At 33.8% G+C, this 25,573-nt stretch overlaps 1 protein-coding gene and 2 long non-coding RNA genes across 4 annotated transcripts; 2 read left to right on the top strand and 1 right to left on the bottom strand.

The window, feature by feature from the left end:
* Nucleotides 1–3,257: 3,257 nt before the first annotated feature.
* On the bottom strand, nt 3,258–5,612 carry LOC130939400 (uncharacterized). The gene is made up of 4 exons (XM_057867508.1): nt 4,588–5,612; nt 4,198–4,509; nt 4,001–4,106; nt 3,258–3,932 (listed from the first exon to the last, which is right to left on the bottom strand). Exons 1-4 carry the CDS (start codon nt 5,610–5,612, stop codon nt 3,258–3,260), a joined length of 2,118 nt encoding a protein of 705 aa, XP_057723491.1.
* Nucleotides 5,613–15,435: 9,823 nt separating this feature from the next.
* LOC130940273 (uncharacterized) lies at nt 15,436–18,415 on the top strand. Of its 2 annotated transcripts, XR_009070258.1 has the most exons (5): nt 15,436–15,488; nt 15,573–15,700; nt 15,784–15,883; nt 15,966–16,110; nt 17,647–18,415. It is a non-coding gene; the product is annotated as an uncharacterized LOC130940273 (long non-coding RNA). The 2 variants fall into 2 exon arrangements; XR_009070259.1 differs by lacking the exon at nt 17,647–18,415 and having other exon boundaries at nt 15,964–15,990.
* Nucleotides 18,416–22,651: 4,236 nt separating this feature from the next.
* On the top strand, nt 22,652–24,794 carry LOC130940275 (uncharacterized). Its single transcript, XR_009070260.1, has 3 exons — nt 22,652–22,833; nt 22,914–23,060; nt 24,597–24,794. It is a non-coding gene; the product is annotated as an uncharacterized LOC130940275 (long non-coding RNA).
* Nucleotides 24,795–25,573: the final 779 nt, after the last annotated feature.

The raw sequence follows: 25,573 nt of genomic DNA, 5'->3' as shown, positions 1-25,573 counted from the left end.
AACCCCGGGTCATTTATGAGCAAATTATATCAGCCATGCATGTTGCCATGTCCAGGTAAACTCTTGCTTCAGTTAAAATAAGAACACAAGAAATAATGGGAGGAGGAACCCTTACCGCAGACGAGAAGACGGGAGTGCAGTCCTTTGAAGTGGAATGATTGCGATCGACGAGAGAAGCAATAGGTTTCAGGCCTTCGTCAGGAGGGGGCGTGGGACTGTGTGAGACACCGCTGGAGGTAGGTTCAAATGGAGTCTCGCAAGGGAGAATAAGGATTTGGGCGCCGTTCCTTATATTATCTCAAATTTGGGTTTAGCAATCTGTTAGTGTGAAATTTTGGGTTCCCACTCTTTTTGTCTTTTATAATAATAATAATAATAATAAAAACAACCATGTGTAACAAAGGCGTGTCATTATTAAATCACACCTGCACACCGCCTTAAGTACAAGTATCGGCGAGTGTTAAAGTGTATATAAACATAGGAATGATAATATAGGGGTTTTCTATATCTGAAACAAAAATTAGTTGTCACATGTTTTCCAAGATATAATTTCCACATAAAAGTAAATCATAGTGACCTCTATTACTATTAAAAAGGGGATATTATTCTCATATCGAATATATAAAAAATGTCTTCTTATTGGACCAATTAATATATCTAATAGACAAAGTTCATACTTGTATTACTGCATAACGATAATTACCATGTTTCATACATAATTAGATAAATAAATTATCTGAAAATTAATATCATAATGTTGACCAAAATATAAATACAAGGACTGTCCAATTCCCCAATTACGAGTCACTTTGAGGTGCCCGTGCTGCTAAGGCAAACCAAAGCTCCTTACCTATCGATCTATCTATCTATCTATCTATCTATCTTTCTCCTCGTATTCCCCTGCTCTCTCTATGCATGTTTTGTTGTTGTTTTTGTATGTATCATGAATATTTTAGCTTCACCAATTTTGAGTACAAAACAAGCACTTCTATGGGTAAGCAACAACATTTCCTTTGTCCATTTCTATAAGAATTCAAAATTCATTGAAACAGGCAACACCACCAAAGAAGAACTCAAACTTGGTCCACTGGTTATGGCTGTGTTTGCTGAGATCAAAACTTTGTGGATCTGTCTAGAAGAATATTTTGATTCAAATAATTGTGGTTGAAATGTTCCTGTGGAGTTTTTCTTTCGAAATTATAAATTGTTATTTAGGCTAACTCCTGGGTTTTATTGTTAAAATAGAAATATATCTAGAAGCAGTAACAAGTTATATATAAAATAACCCAAAATCAACACTAGAATTATTAAACATAAAAAAATTGGCTAAAATGATGACAATGGACAAAGTCTGGGTATTTTAATATATTTATACGAAACCTGACAAGTGTATGTTAGATTTATATTGTCCATATAATATTTGCACAAAGAAAGCCTCAATTGTCGTACGCAAGTTTAATAAGTATATATCTGATAAGTATTACTAACATACTCATTAGCAATGATTCATCCAAACTTCATCAAATTATTATAGTGCATGTATAGTAAATTAGCTAAGTAGTACAAAACTTAAAACAAGAACTAGATAAAAGTGCCATGATAAAATAGTTATAAAATTATTTTCTCCTTAATGAATATAGCATAGTATTGTCTCCGCTATCATATGCAACCTGACTCTAAGTCCTTCACCTAAACCAAAGCTTTTCCCTCAAGGATTCAAGTATCTTGTTGCCCACGTAGCCAAGTGCCACGCCTTCTTCTCCTCGGGAGACATTCCACTATATGGATATTCATTCTCTTCGGGTGTTCTATTGAGGTCGTAGGACAGCATCGAACCCTTACGTCCAGCAGAATCTTCGCCCTCAGAGATCTCGGAGGAGACAACATTCTCTCCTTCCAACGAATCTGGAACCACCTCCACCGGGTATTCAGATTCCTTTTGTACATTGTCTCGAGACATTCCTGAGAGGTGCAAGGTAGCCAAACAAGCCCGGATTAGGAGGAACTAGTGTGTGAATTTACTAATCAGTATGGCTTAACTAATAGAGTCAATAACTTCTTTAATCAGACAACATTGGGATTATAATTAGTGAAGCCAAGGGTGACCCCTACTTCAAATACGCTCCAAATTGGGATGGAGAGTCTATGCAATTCAACTAGGCCGAGTCTTTAGAATTAATATAAAAAAGATACAATCTTATATGTACATGAGATAAGGTAGAGTGATGATATATATATAAGTCTGCATTCATGTATGGGTTAATTAAATAATTCTATATAAGATTTGTCAAGCTTATAGTGGATTAGACATAAACAGATCATATAAACAGTACAAAATCCGAGTCTTTCTTACTATCCCATAGTCGCTCAAGGCCGACTGCTATGAGTTTAAATTCCTCCTGTGCTGCATAATCCAGTTCAACGACAAGAGAGTTCTCATAGCGTGACTGCACAAACAAGCATAATTAATGTATAAGTACTGCAGCTATGAAAAAAAGTAAATTTCATTTTCCAAAAGTAAAATATTGAGCAATAAGTAGAATATGAAACCCAAATTGAGCCAGCACACATCATGCCAAGGCAAAGGATGGTAAAACATGAATATTTACCTTCACCTCGTCAAGTATTTCCTGTGAGCACCACTTTTCCGTACTTGTTATAAACTCAAACCCAAATTTAGCCCGGTACTTTCGGTCCCAATGAAGCATTTCCTAAAATTTTAGAATAACCACATGAATATGGTTTCTTTTGACAAATAAGAAAATGGTTTAAAAAATTAAACTGTGCAGCGGCAAACAAACCTTCATCATTGAACCAGGTGCATAACTAATGGCTCGAAAAAGGTGACTTTGTCCAGAGAACGCATCCAACCATGATTGTATGCGGGACTCTTTGAACCACAATTGCCTTGCAAAGGACGTTGCGTGGTCCAACGAAGAGAACGGAGACGCTTCTATCATCTTCTCTGCGAACCAATGGCTTCTGGTAATGAGAAAGAAGTCTCTGGTCTCCAATTTCCCTGATAATCCACCAAATATAGAAAGAATGTACAAAGACAATATAAAAATGTGACTGTAGGAAGTCTTAAAGGATAGAAAACAGCGTTGTCAAAACCCAGATAAATAAAAGAGCTTCATATGAGACGATGCGTTTTGAAAAATCTAAAATAATTCGATCAAATCAACCTATTGTCGGAGAATATGACTAAAATACAATCTACTGAAATATGAACTACATGCATGATGGAGAACAGCATTTTAGGATTCGGCGGCCTCTTCACAATCTTCAACCCTTTCGATGGTGGACTCTTCTAAATCGCCGTCTCTCGTCAACCGCAGGCCTTCGACATCAAATTCAGGGAGGCTACTCATACAGGACTGTGGATGAAGGTCGACCTCACAATGTTCATAATCTTCGCCCATGTCAAACAAATCTCTTGGCTTCACATGGACCACTACACTCCATCCGTTCTCCACCTCATCCTCCACGTAGAACACAAGACGCGCCTCAGATGCCAAGATATACGGCTCATCGTCTTCTCGATCACCGGTGTGGATAGGATTGGCAAAATTGACACAGGTGTGGCCCAAAACATCTTGCCGGATGCCTCTGCCCGACGTAGTGTCCGCCCAAAGGCACTTGAACAATACTACAGTGAATTGACCGCTGTAATTTAGCTCGATGATGTCTACTAATCTCCCGTAATACGAGACACCGCCAACAGCAACATTGGCATCCCGTTTACTTGCATAACTTCTAGTATCCGAAGTGACATAGACCCCACTATTCTGTGTTTTCATCCCTTCCTCCCTCGACATGGTCCTGAATTTAAATCCATTGACGTTGTAAGCCTGATAGCGACTGGCCTGAGCACGGGGACCGCAGGCGAGCCACTGTAACTCGTTCGAATGATCCGTGCTTCCATATTGGACCTGACATTGAACCATTAGAGACAAGAAGGCATCAAAGGGTTGTAGGATCCTGAGATATTATAGATTACCTTATGCCTGAACCAGTTCGAAAATTCTCTGTGCACAACAGTATCTATGTGAGACTGCGACCTTGTTTTACCTCGCAGTTTTCTCTTTGTGAAGGCTCTGTACTCACTGTGCATAGACAAAGTTTGTTCAAGTTCATTTCTATCAATACCCAAATTGGCTAACTGTATAATTTTAGAACTTAGGCTGTTGTACTTACTCCAAGAATTTCTCTACAGCACTGCAATTCACCAGTACATGACGATGTGCTTGAAGCTGTTCGGTTGCTGTTAGAGTAAAATATGAAGCTGCCCCGACCGACTTTCCAACCTCTGGGAACATGTCGGCAATCTCGCTCTCTGGAGCATCGCTCGGTCGGTCGTCAACGCGCGTCGGTCGGTTGATCCTAGTCTCGACATTATCTAAGTATCTTGAACAGAACGTGAGAATCTCCTCGGATAAGTAGCCCTCTGCAATCGATCCTTCTGGTTGTGCCATGTTACGCACGTACTGCTTGAGACGACCTAGGTACCTTCGAGTAAATAACATAAATTAATAGGTGACAACAATCCTAGTTATAGTGGTCGAGAAAACTTAAGTAGATCTTTACCTCTCAATTGGGTACATCCATCGGTAATGCACTGGGCCACCAATACGGACCTCCTCGACCAAATGCACCGTTAGATGAACCATAACTGTGAAGAAGGAAGGTGGAAATATCATCTCCATGTGGCACAAAGTATGGACCACACGATCCTGAAGGAGAGGAAGTTGTTGAGGATCAATGGATTTACTGCATATTAGTCGGAAAAAGGCTGATAACTTAGCCACGACGGCAGACACTGGGGTGGGCAACACGTATTTTGACGCAATTGGAAGTAGATGTTCCATTAGGATATGGCAGTCATGACTCTTCAAGCCGAATAACTTGCGCTGTTTTAAATCAACACAGCGAGAGATGTTGCTAGAGTACCCGTCTGGAAAGACCACATTCTTGATTGTCCTAAGAAAGACATCCTTCTCTGGATTCCGCATGGTAAAGACTGCAGCAGGATACTTTCCACCTTCAATTGGCCACATATCCTGCCGGATGCCCATCAATTGGAGATCTTTTCGAGCTTTTAGGTGGTCTTTGGACTTACCGCTTTCGTTCAACATGGTGAAAATAATGTTGTCGCATACATTCTTCTCTATGTGCATCACGTCAAGATTGTGACGTAATTCGTTGTTCTCCCAGTACGGCAGATCAAAGAATACACTCCTCTTTTTCCAAGGAGACTCGTCTTGGACCACGGTCTGCTGTCCGCGCCTTCTTTTACCGCCCATCGCTTGCACCTTGCCTTGTGAGATGGGAACACCCTCCAATTGTCTCAGGACATCCCTACCAGTCAATTTGGTAGGTGGGGATCTATCCTCTACCTTGCCATCAAATCTACTCCGATCCTGTCTATATCTGTGATCGCGATTCAAAAAGCGACGATGACCCATATAACACCATTTCTGACTGAAGGTGAGTCGCCTAGTCTCGGCATCCAAATTGCACGTGGCGCAAGCTCTCCCGCCATAAGTATTCCAGCCAGATAAATTGCCCAAGCCAGGGAAATCACTGATAGTCCACATCAGTGCAGCTCGCATCTTGAATGTTTTCTTCTCACTGGCGTCATACGTATCTACACCGGCCCACAGCAGCTTGAGCTCGTCGATCAGGGGCTATAGGTAGACATCTATATCATTACCAGGCATTTTAGGACCGGGAATTATCATAGAGAGAATGAAGTTGGTTTGTTTCATGCAAATCCATGGGGGTAGGTTGTACGGAATAAGAATCACTGGCCATATTGAGTACTTTGAACTGAGGTTTCCATAAGGGTTAAAGCCATCACTGGCCAAGGCTAGGCGAACATTGCGCGGATCGCCAGAGAAGTCAGTGTATCTCCTGTCAAATGACTTCCAACCCTCGCCATCCCTGGGATGCCTCATGTAACCGTCAGAGTTGGTTCCTCTCTTGTGCCACAACATGTCCATGGCTGTCTTGCTAGACATGAATAATCTCTGCAACCGTGGAATCAGAGGAAAATAACGAAGAACTTTTGCCGCCTGAGGTTTTCCATTCTTCTTGACAACGGCGTTGATCTTTACAATGGAATTCTTCCTGGTCTTTTGCTTCCACCTGGATGCTCCACACCTTTTGCATCTGGAGAGGTCATGGTCGGAACCCGTATATAGCATGCAGTCATTTGGACATGCATCTATCTTCTTGTACTCAATACCGAGCTTCCTTATGATCGTCTTAGCATCGTGCAAGGTCTTCGGAACCCTTGCATGCTCAAAGGCATCCCCCAATAGCTCCAGAATCAATCCGAAAGCCTTGTTGCTAACTCCGCACATGCACTTGATATGGTAAAGTCTCACCAAGAAAGACAGCTTCGAGAATCTTGAGCATCCTGGATATAATCTCTGCTCGCCATCCTCAAGCAATTCTTGAAAGGCACGAGCCTCGCGGCTAGGCTCGTCAGATAAGTTCGGCAACCCTTCCGCACCATCTCCGACCACTTCATCCATCATGTTTTCATTATCACCCTGCAGTCCCGGAATGTTGAAGGCCTCGTGGACCATGTCAAGCATTTGATTTCCTGAGTTTTCAGTGGGTTCTAAAGTTTCTGTATCTCTAGAGCTCTCGTCTACGGTCCTCTCACCGTGATGTAACCAAAAGGTATAGTTAGGGGGAAAGGGTTTCATCAGAAGATGATCGTAAGCATCCTCTCTAGTTTGGAAAAACCGGAACCCACACAAAGGACATGGACAATGTATCATCACATCCGATGATGCATTGGCAAAGGCAAAATCAAGAAATCTATTCAGACCATCCCTGTATTCTGCACTACCTCGTGGCTTTGTAATCCAACTCTTATCGATGTCTTATTAAATGAAATAGCACGAACAAATAAATATACAGTAAGTAGATGCATAACACTAAGAAATCTATTGAAATAAAATTCGGATATGTGTAAAGAGAAATAACCACAGTTAATCACAATTATAAGACGGAATATCTCAAAACGGGAAAAGATACAAAGTTATTAGCATCCCGGATAACATGTAGCACAGGAAAGGTAATTGGAAGGATTCTTACTCATTGTAAAATTCTGTGCTTTCTTTTAAAAATACTGGTAGAAAGAAGTGCTGGTTCCAAGTCCAAAAAATGAAAATATTAAGAAATACTCCCTTAAAAGATAAAAAGGAAATAAAAAATAATTGTTAAAAATAAAAAATAAATTAAACAATAACTATAATTAATCCATCATAAGGCACAGAGAACGGGATATTCAAATGATCTCAAAATATGAAAAAGAAAACAGGATTGAATGTTACATATGGGTACCAAAAAATGCTAGCGAGTGAAATAAATATAACTAGTCATCTTGTGCTGTCTTCTAGCGTGTAAGAAAAATAACGTGTTCATTGTAAAAGAAAATAAAAAAAAATAAATAATGCACAGGAAGAAAAACCCAATATTTTATTTACTTGGGGAAAACAAAGTTCGAACAAGAACATTTAAACGTGAGAATCTGAATTCTGATAAAGAACAAGAAAATCGGCATGGCTATGACTGTATGAAACTAAAACTTATTGCAACTGGACCTGGTACACACGAATTACTGGGGTACCTTTATTTGGATTTGAGCCATGGAAGAAGATGCTACGATAATAATTATTATAGTAATAATAATAAAGCATATAATTGAGATCTTATGAAATTTTGGGTGCATTTGCAATGAAAAGGGAAACTGTTTTAACCAAGGCAGAAAAAGAAAGGGGACACTTTCATCAATGAACAGAAATTGGAGTCAATTAAATACATGTTAAGCCAAATGAATCACACAAAGTATAACACAAGTCCAATATTATATACATACTTGTAAAAACATCAAAACTGTTTCACTCTTCTGTACAGCACTTTCTCTGCTAATAATTAATATATAAACTAGCGAAGCTAGCTAGCTTCACAAAATACTAACAATAAAGACCCATGTGTCATGTATGTTTGTTAGAACTTAGACACTCCTCTTGTATTTTATATTTCGTTCATCAATCAGATCTAAACATGTATGAATGCTGCCAAACATCGAAAAGAACTAGGTTCACAATGTACAGAAAGTACAATCAACGAGCTTTGATAGAATCAATTTACCGGACACAATAAACCAGTCCCATTGAAAATGCAGCTAACTCAGGAACCGAGCAGCAAGAAGAAATAAGAATTGTATAATCAAATGTACAAGTTTCAAAGAGCATCAACTAAGAAGCAAATGTAAAATTGTTCCATCAAAGCCATTTGGATGGATCAGATTTAACAGATACATATTTTCCCGAAATAAATGGTTACCCTTTTCTAGCAAACTTGCTAAACAAAAAAACCAATTTGTATTGCACAAATAACCCAGCAGGAACAGAGCACGTGAAAAATAAAACTACCAAGGATCAATTGTCACTTGGAAGAATCAATAACAAAGTGCTAGTAGTTGTCAAAATTGGCTTGATTATATATGTATTCTCTGTGTACCCTACATAAGTTATCCCTAAAGCATGAGTAGAATTTCAGTCAATTAGCTATCACCCTTCCCATTTATCGTCCGCATCAATAAATCTATAACCCAGACTCAACTTGTTCAAATAACGAAGCAAAAATTGATGTCACCAACCCAATATTCCCCAATATTCTATATCAGCAATTCTCCAAGAATATCCAAAAAATTAAAAGAATATTGCTTATAACACTTAATAATACTGATAATAGGGCCAAGTTGTGGTGTTGAGAAGTTGCCAACTGTGAATATTTCTTATAACACTTCAATAATATTGTACTTTGAATCAATTTGAATTCATACTTAATCTATTCCTTTTAATAAATAATATACTGATCATTTCTACTACTCACCTACGCAAGAGATGAGTAGAACAACAATAACAAATCAACATCATCATAATCATAACAAATAACAGAGTCAGAAGAAAGTTAACCTTGTTCAGAGTGTGCTCTAGGAGCTTTTCTGCTGATATTTATGTTGAAGCTCGTATAAACAGCGGAGCGGAGAGTGAAACAAGAGTTGGCAATTGCTTTGCTCAGTAGTTAGCAACCGACACCAAACGACGTCGCTTCCTGCACAAAATGTAAAGATGCATCACACTTTGGACTAGTATTACCTGCTTCAATGTATGAATATATATCTCAGGATTAATCATTAAATATTTTTTATGCAGATACAAATTTAGCGCCTAATTTTCCAACTCTAGTACAAATCTAATATATATAAACTTCAGTCAATCTATTTTGAAATTTATAAATTTATAATACAAGACAATCACAAGTATCCTTGAATTTCAAATTTAATTATTTGTTATTGTATATCATCTATATCTATTTCTCGCAACTCCAACCTACTCTGTTTTTATCCCCCTTAATTATCTATGTATTAATCTATTTTATCTTTCTAAATGAAGTGTTATTCTTTATATCTCAAAGTTATTTAAACTAAAATTTAAAGTGTCATGCAAATCAAGTTACTTTATTTAGTCTTTATTTTTCTCTCTATTTATTGACATCTTTACATTTTGATTCAGCAATTAATAATGTTGAATATTTAAGAAAATTTCAAATATTATCTTTTATACAAGATTAATCAAATATTTAAAACCAACCGCAAAGAGTATAATTGGATAAAAGATAACATAAAAAATTAAAAATATGAGAAGCAGAAAGTTAGAAGGTGAAAAATAACATCAGTTTATTGAATAACAGAGTAACGAAAGGATTGGGTTTTAACAGATTTGGATAAATTAAAATCTGAAACTATAAATATAAATTTTGAATCATCAGTTTATTGTCTAGTACCGTGCATTGTGATTCTTTTTGTAGCATACTATAAATGCAATAACTTTGAGTGTTCCTTTCTGAAGAAAGATTTTTCTGACCTTAAAAATGTTGTACTATAGTTTACGAAACAGTATTAAACAATGACATAATGTAGTTCTCTTTTCCCCCCAAGTTGTATCCCCAACTATTAACTATAATGCTAACCACTAAATGAATTAGCATTAGACTAGTTATTGGCCAAGTTTATTTGTTTCTCAGCCTGCAATAAATTTCTTGGTTCAGTGTCTTTTGCAGATCCTTACTCATAGTGTTGGCAATTCTTATACATCATGCGAAAGGTACTCGAGGTGTCTAGATAATAGAAAAAATAACAGAGCAACCCATTCTTGCTGATCGTGAACAAATGTATGTATACTCTGATTAGAATTATCTTTTACAAGATAAAATTACAATCTGCTAGGTAATTAAGATCAATTAGCTATCTAGCTAGTCAAATCTGAAGTGTTCAAATAGTTTAAGTTATGACAGAAACATAAAACTGATTACCGAGCTGAGCTTGCTCATTGTAGAACAAGTCGAATGAAAGAAATTCCTAACTCTAAACAGCATCAATTAACCCAAATTGGCATAATATATAGACAAACTCTCGATCAGACTTCTGAACCAAGAATGTAAACAAGAAGGAAAGATCAGTTATTAAAGAACGAACCAGATGAAAGGGGAGATGCCACGATATGGCGATAGCTCAACTTGGCGGATGGCTGAGAATGGTGGAACTGTTTTCACCCACGATTGATGAGAAGCACGGATGGCAGCTTGGTGGGCTTCTGTAATTATGGGCAAAAGCTCAAAAATTGGGGGTTTCAGCAAAATTGGGGTAGTCGATTAATAGCTGTAACATGACAAGGGGGAACTCACAAATTGGATTATGATAAGGGGGTCACCTGGGTGGGTTCTTCCACTGATGAATTAGGGCTTTGCTCCTATGTGTTTGGCGCGCTCCAAACTTCAACTCGCGGATTTCTGAACAATTTGGGGGGAATCAATTGGTGGAAACGCGAATAAGAGGGAATTCAAACTATTAATTGAAATTTACCTAGCGGCGTTTCTTGAAGTATATGCCAGTATACGTTGCTGAACGAGGGGTGGGCGTGTTTCGCGCCTCTGCTGTTGCTTCTCTTCGCGCCAAGAAGTCACGCCTAAAAGAAGGGAGTTGAAGAAATCGCTGCCAAATGAGCGGCGGTTGTCACTGGCCAGCCGCTATCTAGTGGTGCATGGCGGCATCTGCTAGACCGCCACTCACTTCTGCCGCTATCTTTCAAATTCTCGGCGATTATGGGCGTTGCCACTGTTTATTCGCCGCTAACATCCGCCTCTGCCGTAGTGGATGAGTGTTTTAATAAAAGGAAAGATGATTATTATTATTATTATTGAATAATAATGATAATTATTGTTATTAATATTAAATTGGTTATTAATATATATATTGAATTATCATTAAGATTAAATTAGTTATATATATATATATATATATATATATATATATATATATATATTTTGTTGCTTCTACAATCCTGCAATAATATTTTCTTTCATTTGTTAACTAATTAAACTTGGTTATTTATATTAAATATATTTAATGATTACTAAAAATTAATCATATAATTATCATTATTAATAACCAATTATTAATAACTAATTTATATTTTTCTAAAATATAATTTTCTATCTTTTTATTATTATTATTATTATTATTATTATTATTATTATTATTATTATTATTATTATTATTATTATTATTATTATTATATAGGTCACCATTAAGATAATAACTTGTCACTAATAAAATTTTAGGATAATGAATAAAAAATAGAATTATATCAATATAATTAAAATCAATATAATTAAAATAGTTAAAAATATTTTTGATTGATAATTAGATTAATAATACATTAATTATTAATTTTATATAATTATAATAGAGATATTTTTTAAATTAATATAATTTTAAATTATTCATTAAATGCTAAGTATAATATTGTTATATAATTATAATTAAGATAATTTTCTGAAATAAATTTAAAAGAGATTAGTATAATTATAATAAAGAGGTTATCTTAAATTAGTATAATTATGTATCATTCATTAATTACTAATTATAATATAATTATATCAATTAAAGATAATTTTTAAAAATAAATTTAAAAGAGAGAAATACTGCAATCATTTTGGAGAGAAAATAGATTCATGAGAAATGCTGTAAGGCCCACATCGGTTGGGGAGGGTAACGAAGCATGCTTTATAAGGGTGTAGATACATTTTCCTAGCATGACGTGTTTTGAAGAGAGAGTGTGGGGGATTTCGGCTAGCATTCCTATCGTCAAAGGCAAAACCGTGAGGTCTTGTGTACCAAAGCGGACAATATCGTGTTAGCGGGTGGTCTGGGCTGTTACATATGGTATCAGAGCCAGAACCCGGATCAATGTGCTAGCGGGTAGTCTGGGCTGTTATAAATGACACCTCACCATCATATCAGTATAAGTAACAAATTATTGTATTTAATTAATCAGTATAAGTAATAAATTATCTATGTTATTATGTACCTTATAAATTAATGAATTAAAATAATTGATATAATAAATTACAATTATTTGATAGATATAAATTATAATAAATCGTGTGATATTTAAATACTTAATCAAATCAATTAGTTGATATAATTAATTTACTGGAATAAATTGTATTCAATGAGTTATAAAAAATAAATTAAGAAACACGCTAAGAAGTATGCCAAGCTCATGAAGTGCAGAAATTCAATTTTTATATAATAAAAATATACATTCTTATATATGTTATAGAAATATGATTTGATTCCATTAACTTACTTATTTTTTTTAACTTGCCACCTATATTCAGCATGGAATTTTAATTTTTCTAAAATAAATTTAGAAGAGAAAATGGTACTTTTATTTTAGAGAGAAAATAAATTCATGAAAAATTGACACCTCGCTTTTATTAGTTGATAATGTATTAAATATTAATTTTATATAATTATAATAAATATACTTTCCTACATTAGTATAATAATATATTATTCATTAAATGTTAATTGTAATATAAATATAATAAAGATATTTTTCTAAAATAAATTTAGAAGAGAGAATAGTGCTTTCATTTTAGAAGAAAAATGAATTTATGAAAAATTCACACTTCACTTCAATTAGTTAGAGAAAAATACAATTTTAGTATATTAAGTAGAAGTATATTATTATTATTATTATTATTATTATTATTATATTATTATTATTATTATTATTATTATTATTATTATTATTATTATTATTATTAAAATGATTAAAATATTTCCGATTGATAATTGATAAGTAGTTTAATAATGTATTAAATATAGATTTTATATAATTATAATAAAGATATTTTTCTAAATTAGTATAATTATGCATTATTCATTAAATGCATTCATTTTGGAGGAAAAATGAATTCATGAAAAATTCACACCTCACTCTCATTAGTTGAGAAAAAACCCAATTTTAATATATTAAGTAGATTATATAAATAGAAATACTTGTTAAGTATATATAAAAGAGGAGATATATAATTATATATAATATAATTGCTATATATGTAATAGATAAATTATTATAATTATAGAGACTTACTATATAATTATATTAAATTTAACTATGAATGTAAATAAATAAAAGTGATAATAATTAATATTATTTTTTTTACATTTAATATTTACCGTAAATATAAAAAATATTGAGAAAAAAAGTAGATACTGACTTCATTTTATTTTATTTTATGTCATGATTTCTTTATTAAAATTAATGGAGGAAAAAAATCTTTATGATTATATATCAATCTCAATCACAATAAATAAGATGAAACGGTTGAGTAACTAACAAATTTAACGGGTAAATATTATTTTTCATTTATGGAAAAAATGAGGTAACATGCATGCATATATTAATATAGGAAGAATATATACTCAAAGCTTTAAAATTTTCAAGAATATTCGATTGTATTATCCTTCAAGCCAAAAAATGCATCCTTTATTTTCATTAAATATTTATATTAATTCAATTAGATGAGTGTTTTAATAAAAGGAAAGATGATTATTATTATTATTATTATTGAATAATAACGATAATTATTGTTATTAATATTAAATTGGTTATTAATATATATATATATATATATATATATATATATATTGAATTATCTTTAATATTAAATTAGTTATTTATGCATATATTTATTGTTGCTTCTACAATCATGCAATAATATTTTTTTCATTTGTTAATTAATTAAACTTGGTTATTTATATTAAATATATTTAATGATTACTAAAAATTAATCATATAATTATCATTATTAATAATCAATTTATATTTCTCTAAAATATAATTTTCTATCTTTTTATTTTTATTTTATTATTATTATTATTATTATTATTATTATTATTATTATTATTATTAATATATGTCACCATTAAGATAATAACTTGTCACTAATAAAATTTTAGGTGTAAGACCCAGAATTTTCAAATAAATCTTATTATGAATTAATTTCAATTAATTTATTCATTAGAAATTTTATTCTTAGAAATTATTTTATTAAAGTTAATTAAATCAAAAATTAAATCAGGTTTTGATAATTAATTAGAATTTCACCTAATTTTATAATTATTGAATTATTTTCTATATTTAAATTATAAAATTGGTAGTTACGAAATAATAAGAATTTTATATGATTTGGTTTTAGATAATTTAATTTATATCATTTAATACTATATGTTAAAGATAAAGAAAATTAATCATATTACCGTGTATTTTCAATTGGAGTAATTTATTGAGAATCAATTAGTATTTTTATACCACAAATAGTATTTTAAAGTAATTTTAAATATTAAATTAGTTTTTCAAATATTAATACTTTATGCTCCAATTTTATTAAAATTACCAAACTATCCATATACCTAATTTTTACCAAAACACTAAATCCCCAAATCAACCAAAACTAACCCTATTTTCAAACACCCACAGTCTCCTATGTTCCATCAGCACCGCCACTCAATTTCCTTCTCCCCTCTTCATTGAGTTCACAAACATCACTGAGAGAGAAAGAGATCCAAGAAGAGAGAGCACTGACGGGAGAGGAAGACCGCGTAGCTCGCCGCCGCCGCGCCACGCCCAACCGCGTCACTGGTTGCCGGCTGCGCTTGCTATTTGCGCCATGCCACTGCCCAATCGAACTGCTGCATGTGAGAAGCTGTGCCGTCATTGTCGTTGCAGCCCCATCCATGGATCCCGAGCCCGCACCTTGCCGCCGCGTTGTTGTTAGGGAAAAGGGAGACGCGATGATAGGGAAAGGGAGGAGCTACAGCCGCCGCGCCTGGTCTCCGTTGTCGCTGAACTTCGACCGCCGCCGTTCTTGCCGCCGTTGAAGCCACGGTCGCTGTCGTCTTTGAGTGCCAGAGAAAGAAAGAGAGCTCGAGGAAGAGAAGGACGCGATAGAGGTGAAAAACGTTGTTCCGCTATGCATCGTCGCCGTTCTGGGCTACACCGCCGTGGATGTGGCCGCCGGAAACTGTCGCGAGAACCTCTATCTTCTGGGTAAGCATTTTTTTTGTTTCCGGAAGCTTTGAAATCAGTATTTCGATATAAGTTGTCACAGATTCTGAGTTGTTGGTAGTGTAGGGTTGAGTTCCGATGATTTCATGTCAAAATTAAGGTTGCCATTGAACCACCGTAACTTCTGGCCGTGCCTCTGTCGCCGGACAACACCGCTGCCGCCTGGAACCTCCATTGAAGTCTGTATCTGTGTGGTAAGCACTAAGCTTGCTTCAGCTTCTTTGTCTATTAAGTTGGTTTTTACCGTGAGGGTGGTTGCTGAGATTATCCGTGTCAGGATGTATGATCACATGGTCACTGCAAGTTTTTCTGTCCTGGGCCACCATTAGAGCCGCCCAACCGGTGTTGAAATCGCTGCTGCTATGTGTTCTTTTATAGTAAGTATTTACGTTTCGAAAAACCTCCGCATTAGTGTCCTATTACGTGTATTAAAGTCTTTGCGATATTGATGTGTTAGAGATCAAAAGCCGAGCTTACACGTAGCATTTGAAGCTATTTCTGCTTTTGGGAAAGCAAGCGGAGAAGAGGCTTCAGTTGCTGCTGAATTTGGGCTGAGAGAAACGAGTTCAGTTGACGCGTTTGGATTATGGTTTCGCGTATCGAGGTAGGGGTTTTCTTAACATCTATTTTATATTACAGAGTTGTGATAAATAGATATTGATGCAAAGAGATTTACTTCTGTGATTATATTTGTCTTATGGATGTGATGGTTTGTTGGACTGAATTATTGGGTGCTTGATTGCGTGAGTGGTGTGTGGTTATGGATAAAAACCGGTTTGGAATGTCATTTACTTGATTATTAAGAAAGGTGGATTTTCTTGTTTTTAGAGTTTACTTAGTAATATAAATGAAACGATTTTAGAAATAATTTGAGATATCAAAATAAATTGATTCTGGGAGTAGTTTGATTGTGAGTTGGTTTGATTTTATGACTGATTTAGTATTTGAGCTAATTCGATTTTAAAAAGAGTTTTATTGTTAGAATTGGTTGATTTGAAAATAATTTGACATTGGAACTGGTTCAATTCTGGAAAATGTTTGAGATTTGAAAATGGTTGAGAAAAGGTTTGAGAAATGTTTGGATGGGACCCGAAAAGGGTGGCAGTGTTCGAGTTTTAGAGGAGATGCTGCCGAAATTTTATAAAATTGAAAGTTTTATTTAAAGTAATTAATTAAAAAGATTTGTTTTTAAGCATTATACGTTTTAAGATTGATTTGTCTATCAAAGAAAGAATTTTGTTTTGGAATTGAGATTGTTAACGAACAGAATGAAAAAGAGGATGATGAGGATTTTATTTGAAATATGGCTTTGAAAAGAACTTGGAAATGAGATTTGGATTGATGAATGATTATGGTGTTGAGAATGTTGATATGTGAACTTTGAATTATTCACATGGCTTATGAATTTGAAATATCTGAGATACGAGGTTCCCTGGATTAAGTGCCGTGGCTTGCCACCACGTGTACCAGGTTGAAAACTCGATACTCTGTTGACCCTACGATGTAAGTGTGTGACCGGGCACTATATAAATTCCCAGGAATGTTACCCCCATTGAGTAATATTGATTATTTGAGAAAAAGCTATGCATAGACTCTTGGGGATGCACGTCGGGGGACAGTCTAAGTACAATTCAGACTTGTCGGGTTGGCTGGATAACCGACAGATGAGCCTCATCAGCCATAGGACAGGCATGCATCATATGCATTTGCATGCTTTTGCTTGGGTTTGAACTTGTTTTGGTTTTCCTAATTGCTAAACTGTTCTTAACTGCTACTTGAACTATTTGCTGTAACTGCTTCCTACTTGTGTTTTCCTTGTCTGTCTTGCTTGTGTTTGTCCTGGCGTGCTACATTTGAGAATAAACTTTGGTGTTGGATTAATGATTGTGTTACTTGATTGCGTGGTTGGTTTCTGATTGAGATTTTCTTATAAGAAAAAAAAAGGTTTCGAATTTCTGAAAGATTAAACATTATTTTCTTCGAAAAGGTTTTGAATGATTACCCATTGGTTTTAAAAACAGAATTCATAAGGCAATGATAATCGCTGAGGTTGAAAACAGTTTTTTTAATAAATATCTTCTTATGACAACTTTAAAACTCAGTGGTGAGACCGTGTGGTTAGGTTCTCACCCCCCTACAGCTTTACCTTTTCAGGAACCGGATGAAGAAGCATTAAGAAGAGTTATACTGTGTTTGGTTTATATACTGATGTATTAATTAGATTATTTTCTTCCCTCGTCCTTATTATTACAAGTTTGTAAGAGGGATAGGAATTGTATGTTTTATATGTATAATATATTGAATTATTATGTAAGGAGTCTTGTATATGAATCTATGCCTATTTGTATTTTTTCTTAAGTTAAAGTGTTTATTTCCGGTTTTCAAGGAAATCAGCGACACAGTGTCGAGTCACAGGCTCCTATTTTAGTATTTAGTATGTGAAGTAGTCGTAATACTCCTTGCTATCAGAGTAGCGCAGCCGGAAGCGTGACTTCTGATAGTGAGGGTGTCACATTATGGTATCAGAGCTGTCTTTCCTGTAGAGCCTTGGGAATGGACTGATTATGCTTCAATTGCATACTCTGAGAGTCTATCATGTAGTAGGTCTTGTTTGAATAACGAGAACTAGAATTTTAAGCACATGACTGCCTATTAATTAACGTTGTTAGCTTACCGTTGCATATCTGTTGATGTTAAGTCTGGCCAACTTAATGTTGATGACTTATGTGAACGGGAAAGTTAATAGGTTATTATAGGCGAAAAGGAATTGATAAGTAATGGTTAATGCGAGTCACGTGGTTCGCGGATGCTAGGGTTCGCTTTTCGTGCTTGGTTTATGATTCTTGTTTACGTCGCTTAGGTTGGCATATCGTTTCTTTTTTTTGTTTACTATCCTCATTGAAGTTCTTTGACTTGGATTCCTTTCTTGAATCATGATTGATCATTCTCCGACCGTATTTCATTATTTGTCTATAATCTTATTTGATTGTACTCTTAAGAATTTGTTTGAGTCTTTTAAAAATATCTGTCTTTACTATTGATTATACTCTTCTTTAAGAATCCTATGCTCATTGATATGATCTTGAACTTGTTTTGGCATAATGCATGATCTTTAAATCTTGAGCGATTTGAACCTTGAAAATTATGATTCAAACTAAGCTAACTTTGTAAATTGATACTTTTGCTTCATGTCTAATGTATACCTTAAACTTTCCATATTCTTGATTATCTTTCAAATTCTCGACATTATAAATCCTGACCTTGAATTTCTCTACGTAATCTGTGTATTTCCTTAACGTAATCTGAGCTTATTTTGGATTGGAAAAGTTTTGAATTGATCTTTTTCTTAATTGTGTTTCCCAATCATCCTTCAAATTTTTGGATAAGATTACTTTTAAATTTAGCATATACTTTCCTACATGGATTCTAAAATTTCTTTATATGGTTTAAATCTGTTTATCTGTAAAGCTTCACCTATTCTTTTATAGAAAACAATTTCTACTTTGAATTTCCTTTATTAACTACAACTTGATTTATTTTCAACCTTATCACAATTTTTAAATATATTCTTATGTGATTTTACATTCGAGTATTTTTCAAGATTCTTAAAAAAAAAAGAAATATTAAAGCAAAATAAAATAAAATTTTATTCATAGCCCAATTAAAATTTATTTTACAAATTTTGCATATTTTATTTTAACTACGATTGTTTTGATGTAATACCTTATTTAAACTTTTTGTATTTCTTTTGAGAAAAAGAATTCATTCCTTCTTTAGATAATCCATTCTTTGTAAACGCTATTATTGATTTTTAGTCTTCTTTTCCCCTCAACTCAAAATCCGGTTTAAATAAAAGTATCGTTCTTCCTCTTGATTCTTCCTATCGAAGTTCTTAAATTCAAAATTCTTTCTTAGGGTTACAACTTGATTTCCTAGCTTATGTTTTTATGCCAATTCTTATTTAATTATCTTAAAAGTTTTTCAAAGTTTCCGATGAAAAATTTTATCCTTAGCCTAACTAATTTTCATTTCACAAATCTTGCATAATCTAGTTCGACTTGAATTTATTTTAAATGATGTAATATTTACGTTTTTGATGATTTTATTGAATTTTGTAAACAATTGCCCAGTTTTTCTCTATAGTTTCTATTGGATTTCTTTGAAATTAAAATTCTTTCCTAATTGCATTTTGATTCTTCCTCCCGACATACTTCATGACTTTTGACCATTCTTATTTGTTGGTGGTTTGAACCATTTTGAAGAAATTTTGAATTCTTTTAAAGAAATTTAAGTTTTAAATCAACTTTTTAAGTTATTGAGTTCCTTTTTTAGCGCATCTTAATATTATTGAACATCCTCATAAAGTTGTGACTTCAAGTATATTATTAGAGTTTTGTTTTAAACCTTTTTAAACAAGTTTCGATTTATTTTTAAGCAAAGTTGTCCCTAACTTTGAATTGCTTTACTTGAGCAGTGCCTCTCTTTAATGTGATTCGAACTTGTTTCGGGGCGATATAACCGCCTATTAAAGTTTTAATAAAATCGCTTTCAATTCAGCCTACACTCCTTTATCTCATACTCTGAAAATTCCTGTATGTGATTTAAACCTGTTCGATTGTAATGCATCATCTTTTCTTCTTTTCTTTTATGAGTAAAATTTTATGTCAAGTTTTTTTCCAACAAGATTGTAGTTTTCATACATGCCTGAAAAAGAGAAAAATACACTTTAGCTCTTAGCCAAATTAATCTTTTCATTTACAAAGTTTGTGTAATCTATTTCGACTCGAATTTATATTGAAATAATGCTACATTTATGCTTTTATTAATCTTTTGAAGGATGTTTGTTACCCATTTTTTTTCCTTTCAGAACATGAAATGATTTTCCCTTAAGTTTTCCATTCTTTATGAACAATGCATTCGAAAATATTTTCAAACCATACTCTTGAGTTATACAAACTTTGTTTTTAGTTTGGATATTCTTCTTTTGTAAACCTCATATTTCTTGATTTAGCTTGAATTCGTTTCAAAATACTGTGTTGTTTTTCATATTATTGATCCTATCGAATTCCTTCAACTCAAGAGTTACCCTTAAAGTTATCGGTTGATCCTTTTTCCAACATTCTTCATTACTTGTTTATCCTTGTCTATTTGTGATTTCAATAATTCTTTCAAATTCTCGCAAACACGGTCCTTATTACTTTTCTTTCTTTTCTAAGATCTGTTATCTTTCTGAGTATACTCGAGATTAGTTTTAGTATCTTATGTGCCTATTGGACTTAGTAAACGACACGTAATTCTTTAGGGTACGTTTGGTGAACGCAAAAGGTGAAACTCGTAAGTGTACGACGTCACAGGGAATTGTGAAACCTTATTTTACGTGAAAGAGTTCTGTTGATGTGGGACTGATGACCAGTAATAAGGTTTGTAAAGTGTAACAAAGTTGAGAACCTTTGGATGAGTTGCCTAATAAAGTACAGTTGAGAATGGTGGAGATAAGTTATGTTGAAGTTTGAATATTTGTATCTCTGAAGTTGGTATGAGATTAGTATACGGACATTAAGTACATCGTTTTAACCCCAACTTATTTTATAACCTTTTGCCGCCTTTCTTTACCATCACATGTTTGAAACATATAATCTTGTACATCAAGCCTATCTTGTAACTTCTGTTTCACATCATACTTATACCCTTTATATTTTTATCCCATATGAAAATTATGATATCTGAAATTATATGAATATATATACTGAGAACTTTTTGTTTTTTTTAATAAGTTCAAGAGTGAAATAATATGAAATCTTTTTTTTACTTTGTATCGATTTTCGAGGACGAAAATTTTTATAAGGTGGGTAGGATGTAAGACCCAGAATTTTCAAATAAATCTTATTATGAATTAATTTCAATTAATATATTCATTAGAAATTTTATTCTTAGAAATTATTTTATTAAAGTTAATTAAATCAAAAATTAAATCAAGTTTTGATAATTAATTAGAATTTCACCTAATTTTATAATTATTGAATTATTTTCTATATTTAAATTATAAAATTGGTAGTTACGAAATAATAAGAATTTTATATGATTTGGTTTTAGATAATTTAATTTATATCATTTAATACTATATGTTAAAGATAAAGAAAATTAATCATATTACCGTGTATTTTCAATTGGAGTAATTTATTGAGAATCAATTAGTATTTTTATACCACAAATAGTATTTTAAAGTAATTTTAAATATTAAATTAGTTTTTCAAATATTAATACTTTATGCTCCAATTTTATTAAAATTACCAAACTATCCATATACCTAATTTTTACCAAAACACTAAATCCCCAAATCAACCAAAACTAACCCTATTTTCAAACACCCACAGTCTCCTATGTTCCATCAGCACCGCCACTCAATTTCCTTCTCCCCTCTTCATTGAGTTCACAAACATCACTGAGAGAGAAAGAGATCCAAGAAGAGAGAGAACTGACGGGAGAGGAAGACCGCGTAGCTCGCCGCCGCCGCGCCACGCCCAACCGCGTCACTGGTTGCCGGCTGCGCTTGCTGTTTGCACCATGCCACTGCCCAATCGAACTGCTGCATGTGAGAAGCTGTGCCGTCATTGTCGTTGCAGCCCCATCCATGGATCCCGAGCCCGCACCTTGCCGCCGCATTGTTGTTAGGGAAAAGGGAGACGCGATGATAGGGAAAGGGAGGAGCTACAGCCGCCGCGCCTGGTCTCCGTTGTCGCTGAACTTCGACCGCCGCCGTTGAAGCCACGGTCGCTGTCGTCTTTGAGTGCCAGAGAAAGAAAGAGAACTCGAGGAAGAGAAGGACGCGATAGAGGTGAAAAACGTTGTTCCGCTATGCATCGTCGCCGTTCTGGGCTGCACCGCCGTGGATGTGGCCGCCGGAAACTGCCGCGAGAACCTCTATCTTCTGGGTAAGCATTTTTTTTGTTTCCGGAAGCTTTGAAATCAGTATTTCGATATAAGTTGTCACAGATTCTGAGTTGTTGGTAGTGTAGGGTTGAGTTCCGATGATTTCATGTCAAAATTAAGATTGCCATTGAACCACCGTAACTTCTGGCCGTGCCTCTGTCGCCGGACAACACCGTTGCCGCCTGGAACCTCCATTGAAGTCTTTATCTGTGTGGTAAGCACTAAGCTTGCTTCAGCTTCTTTGTCTATTAAGTTGGTTTTTACCGTGAGGGTGGTTGCTGAGATTATCCGTGTCAGGATGTATGATCACATGGTCACTGCAAGTTTTTCTGTCCTGGGCCACCATTAGAACCGCCCAAGCGGTGTTGAAATCGCTGCTGCTATGTGTTCTTTTATAGTAAGTATTTACGTTTCGAAAAACCTCCGCATTAGTGTCCTGTTACGTGTATTAAAGTCTTTGCGATATTGATGTGTTAGAGATCAAAAGCCGAGCTTACACGTAGCATTTGAAGCTATTTCTGCTTTTGGGAAAGCAAGCGGAGCAGAGGCTTCAGTTGCTGCTGAATTTGGGCTGAGAGAAACGAGTTCAGTTGACGCGTTTGGATTATGGTTTCGCGTATCGAGGTAGGGGTTTTCTTAACATCTATTTTATATTACAGAGTTGTGATAAATAGATATTGATGCAAAGAGATTTACTTCTGTGATTATATTTGTCTTATGGATGTGATGGTTTGTTGGACTGAATTATTGGGTGCTTGATTGCGTGAGTGGTGTGTGGTTATGGATAAAAACCGGTTTGGAATGTCATTTACTTGATTATTAAGAAAGGTGGATTTTCTTGTTTTTAGAGTTTACTTAGTAATATAAATGAAACAATTTTGGAAATAATTTGAGATATCAAAATAAATTGATTCTGGGAGTAGTTTGATTGTGAGTTGGTTTGATTTTATGACCGATTTAGTATTTGAGCTAATTCGATTTTAAAAAGAGTTTTATTGTTAGAATTGGTTGATTTGAAAATAATTTGACATTGGAACTGGTTCAATTCTGGAAAATGTTTGAGATTTGAAAATGGTTGAGAAAAGGTTTGAGAAATGTTTGGATGGGACCCGAAAAGGGTGGCAGTGTTCGAGTTTTAGAGGAGATGCTGCCGAAATTTTATAAAATTGAAAGTTTTATTTAAAGTAATTAATTAAAAAGATTTGTTTTTAAGCATTATACGTTTTAAGATTGATTTGTCTATCAAAGAAAGAATTTTGTTTTGGAATTGAGATTGTTAACGAACAGAATGAAAAAGAGGATGATGAGGATTTTATTTGAAATATGGCTTTGAAAAGAACTTGGAAATGAGATTTGGATTGATGAATGATTATGGTGTTGAGAATGTTGATATGTGAACTTTGAATTATTCACATGGCTTATGAATTTGAAATATCTGAGATACGAGGTTCCCTGGATTAAGTGCCGTGGCTTGCCACCACGTGTACCAGGTTGAAAACTCGATACTCTGTTGACCCTACGATGTAAGTGTGTGACCGGGCACTATATAAATTCCCGGGAATGTTACCCCCATTGAGTAATATTGATTATTTGAGAAAAAGCTATGCATAGACTCTTGGGGATGCACGTCGGGGGACAGTCTAAGTACAATTCAGACTTGTCGGGTTGGCTGGATAACCGACAGATGAGCCTCATCAGCCATAGGACAGGCATGCATCATATGCATTTGCATGCTTTTGCTTGGGTTTGAACTTGTTTTGGTTTTCCTAATTGCTAAACTGTTCTTAACTGCTACTTGAACTATTTGCTGTAACTGCTTCCTACTTGTGTTTTCCTTGTCTGTCTTGCTTGTGTTTGTCCTGGCGTGCTACATTTGAGAATAAACTTTGGTGTTGGATTAATGATTGTGTTACTTGATTGCGTGGTTGGTTTCTGATTGAGATTTTCTTATAAGAAAAAAAAAGGTTTCGAATTTCTGAAAGATTAAACATTATTTTCTTCGAAAAGGTTTTGAATGATTACCCATTGGTTTTAAGAACAGAATTCATAAGGCAATGATAATCACTGAGGTTGAAAACAGTTTTTTTAATAAATATCTTCTTATGACAACTTTAAAACTCAGTGGTGAGACCGTGTGGTTAGGTTCTCACCCCCCTACAGCTTTACCTTTTCAGGAACCGGATGAAGAAGCATTAAGAAGAGTTATACTGTGTTTGGTTTATATACTGATGTATTAATTAGATTATTTTCTTCCCTCGTCCTTATTATTACAAGTTTGTAAGAGGGATAGGAATTGTATGTTTTATATGTATAATATATTGAATTATTATGTAAGGAGTCTTGTATATGAATCTATGCCTATTTGTATTTTTTCTTAAGTTAAAGTGTTTATTTCCAGTTTTCAAGGAAATCAGCGACACAGTGTCGAGTCACAAGCTCCTATTTTAGTATTTAGTATGTGAAGTAGTCGTAATACTCCTTGCTATCAGAGTAGCGCAGCCGGAAGCGTGACTTCTGATAGTGAGGGTGTCACATTAGGATAATGAATAAACAATAAGATTATATCAATATAATTAAAATCAATATAATTAAAATAGTTAAAAATATTTCTGATTGATAATTTGGTTAATAATGCATTAATTATTGATTTTAGATAATTATAATAGAGATATTTTTCTAAATTAGTATAATTATGAATTATTCATTAAATGCTAAGTATAATATTGTTATATAATTATAATTAAGATAATTTTCTGAAATAAATTTAAAAGAGATTAGTATAATTATAATAAAGAGATTATCTTAAATTAGTATAATTATGTATCATTCATTAAATACTAATTATAATATAATTATATCAATTAAAGATAATTTTTAAAAATAAATTTAAAAAAGAAAAATAGTGCAATCATTTTGGAGGAAAAATAGATTCACGAGAAAATGGCACCTCACCATCATAAGTTGGGAGAAAATCCAGTTTTAGTATTATAAGTAGATTGGTATAAATTATAATAAATTATATAACTTTTAAAAAGAAAATAAAATGAATAAGAAGAAAATAAAAATAAATAGAATAGATAGAAGACTACAATAAAATAAATTAAATGTGAGAGTTTTTTTTATACATTTCATATCAC

This window comes from Arachis stenosperma, chromosome 7 (assembly GCF_014773155.1).
Source record: "Arachis stenosperma cultivar V10309 chromosome 7, arast.V10309.gnm1.PFL2, whole genome shotgun sequence".
NCBI lineage: Eukaryota > Viridiplantae > Streptophyta > Magnoliopsida > Fabales > Fabaceae > Arachis > Arachis stenosperma.
This window is presented reverse-complemented; position numbering and strand designations above follow the sequence as displayed.

Excerpts from the sequence above, each read along its gene's own strand:
- LOC130939400 (XM_057867508.1), bottom strand. The coding sequence starts at position 5,612 with ATGCGAGCTGCACTGATGTGGACTATCAGTGATTTCCCTGGCTTGGGC. Across the intron at positions 4,510-4,587 it reads TGGATGTACCCAATTGAGAG|GTACCTAGGTCGTCTCAAGC; the intron begins GTAAAGATCTAC and ends ATTTACTCGAAG. Across the intron at positions 4,107-4,197 it reads GCTGTAGAGAAATTCTTGGA|TGAGTACAGAGCCTTCACAA; the intron begins GTAAGTACAACA and ends GTCTATGCACAG.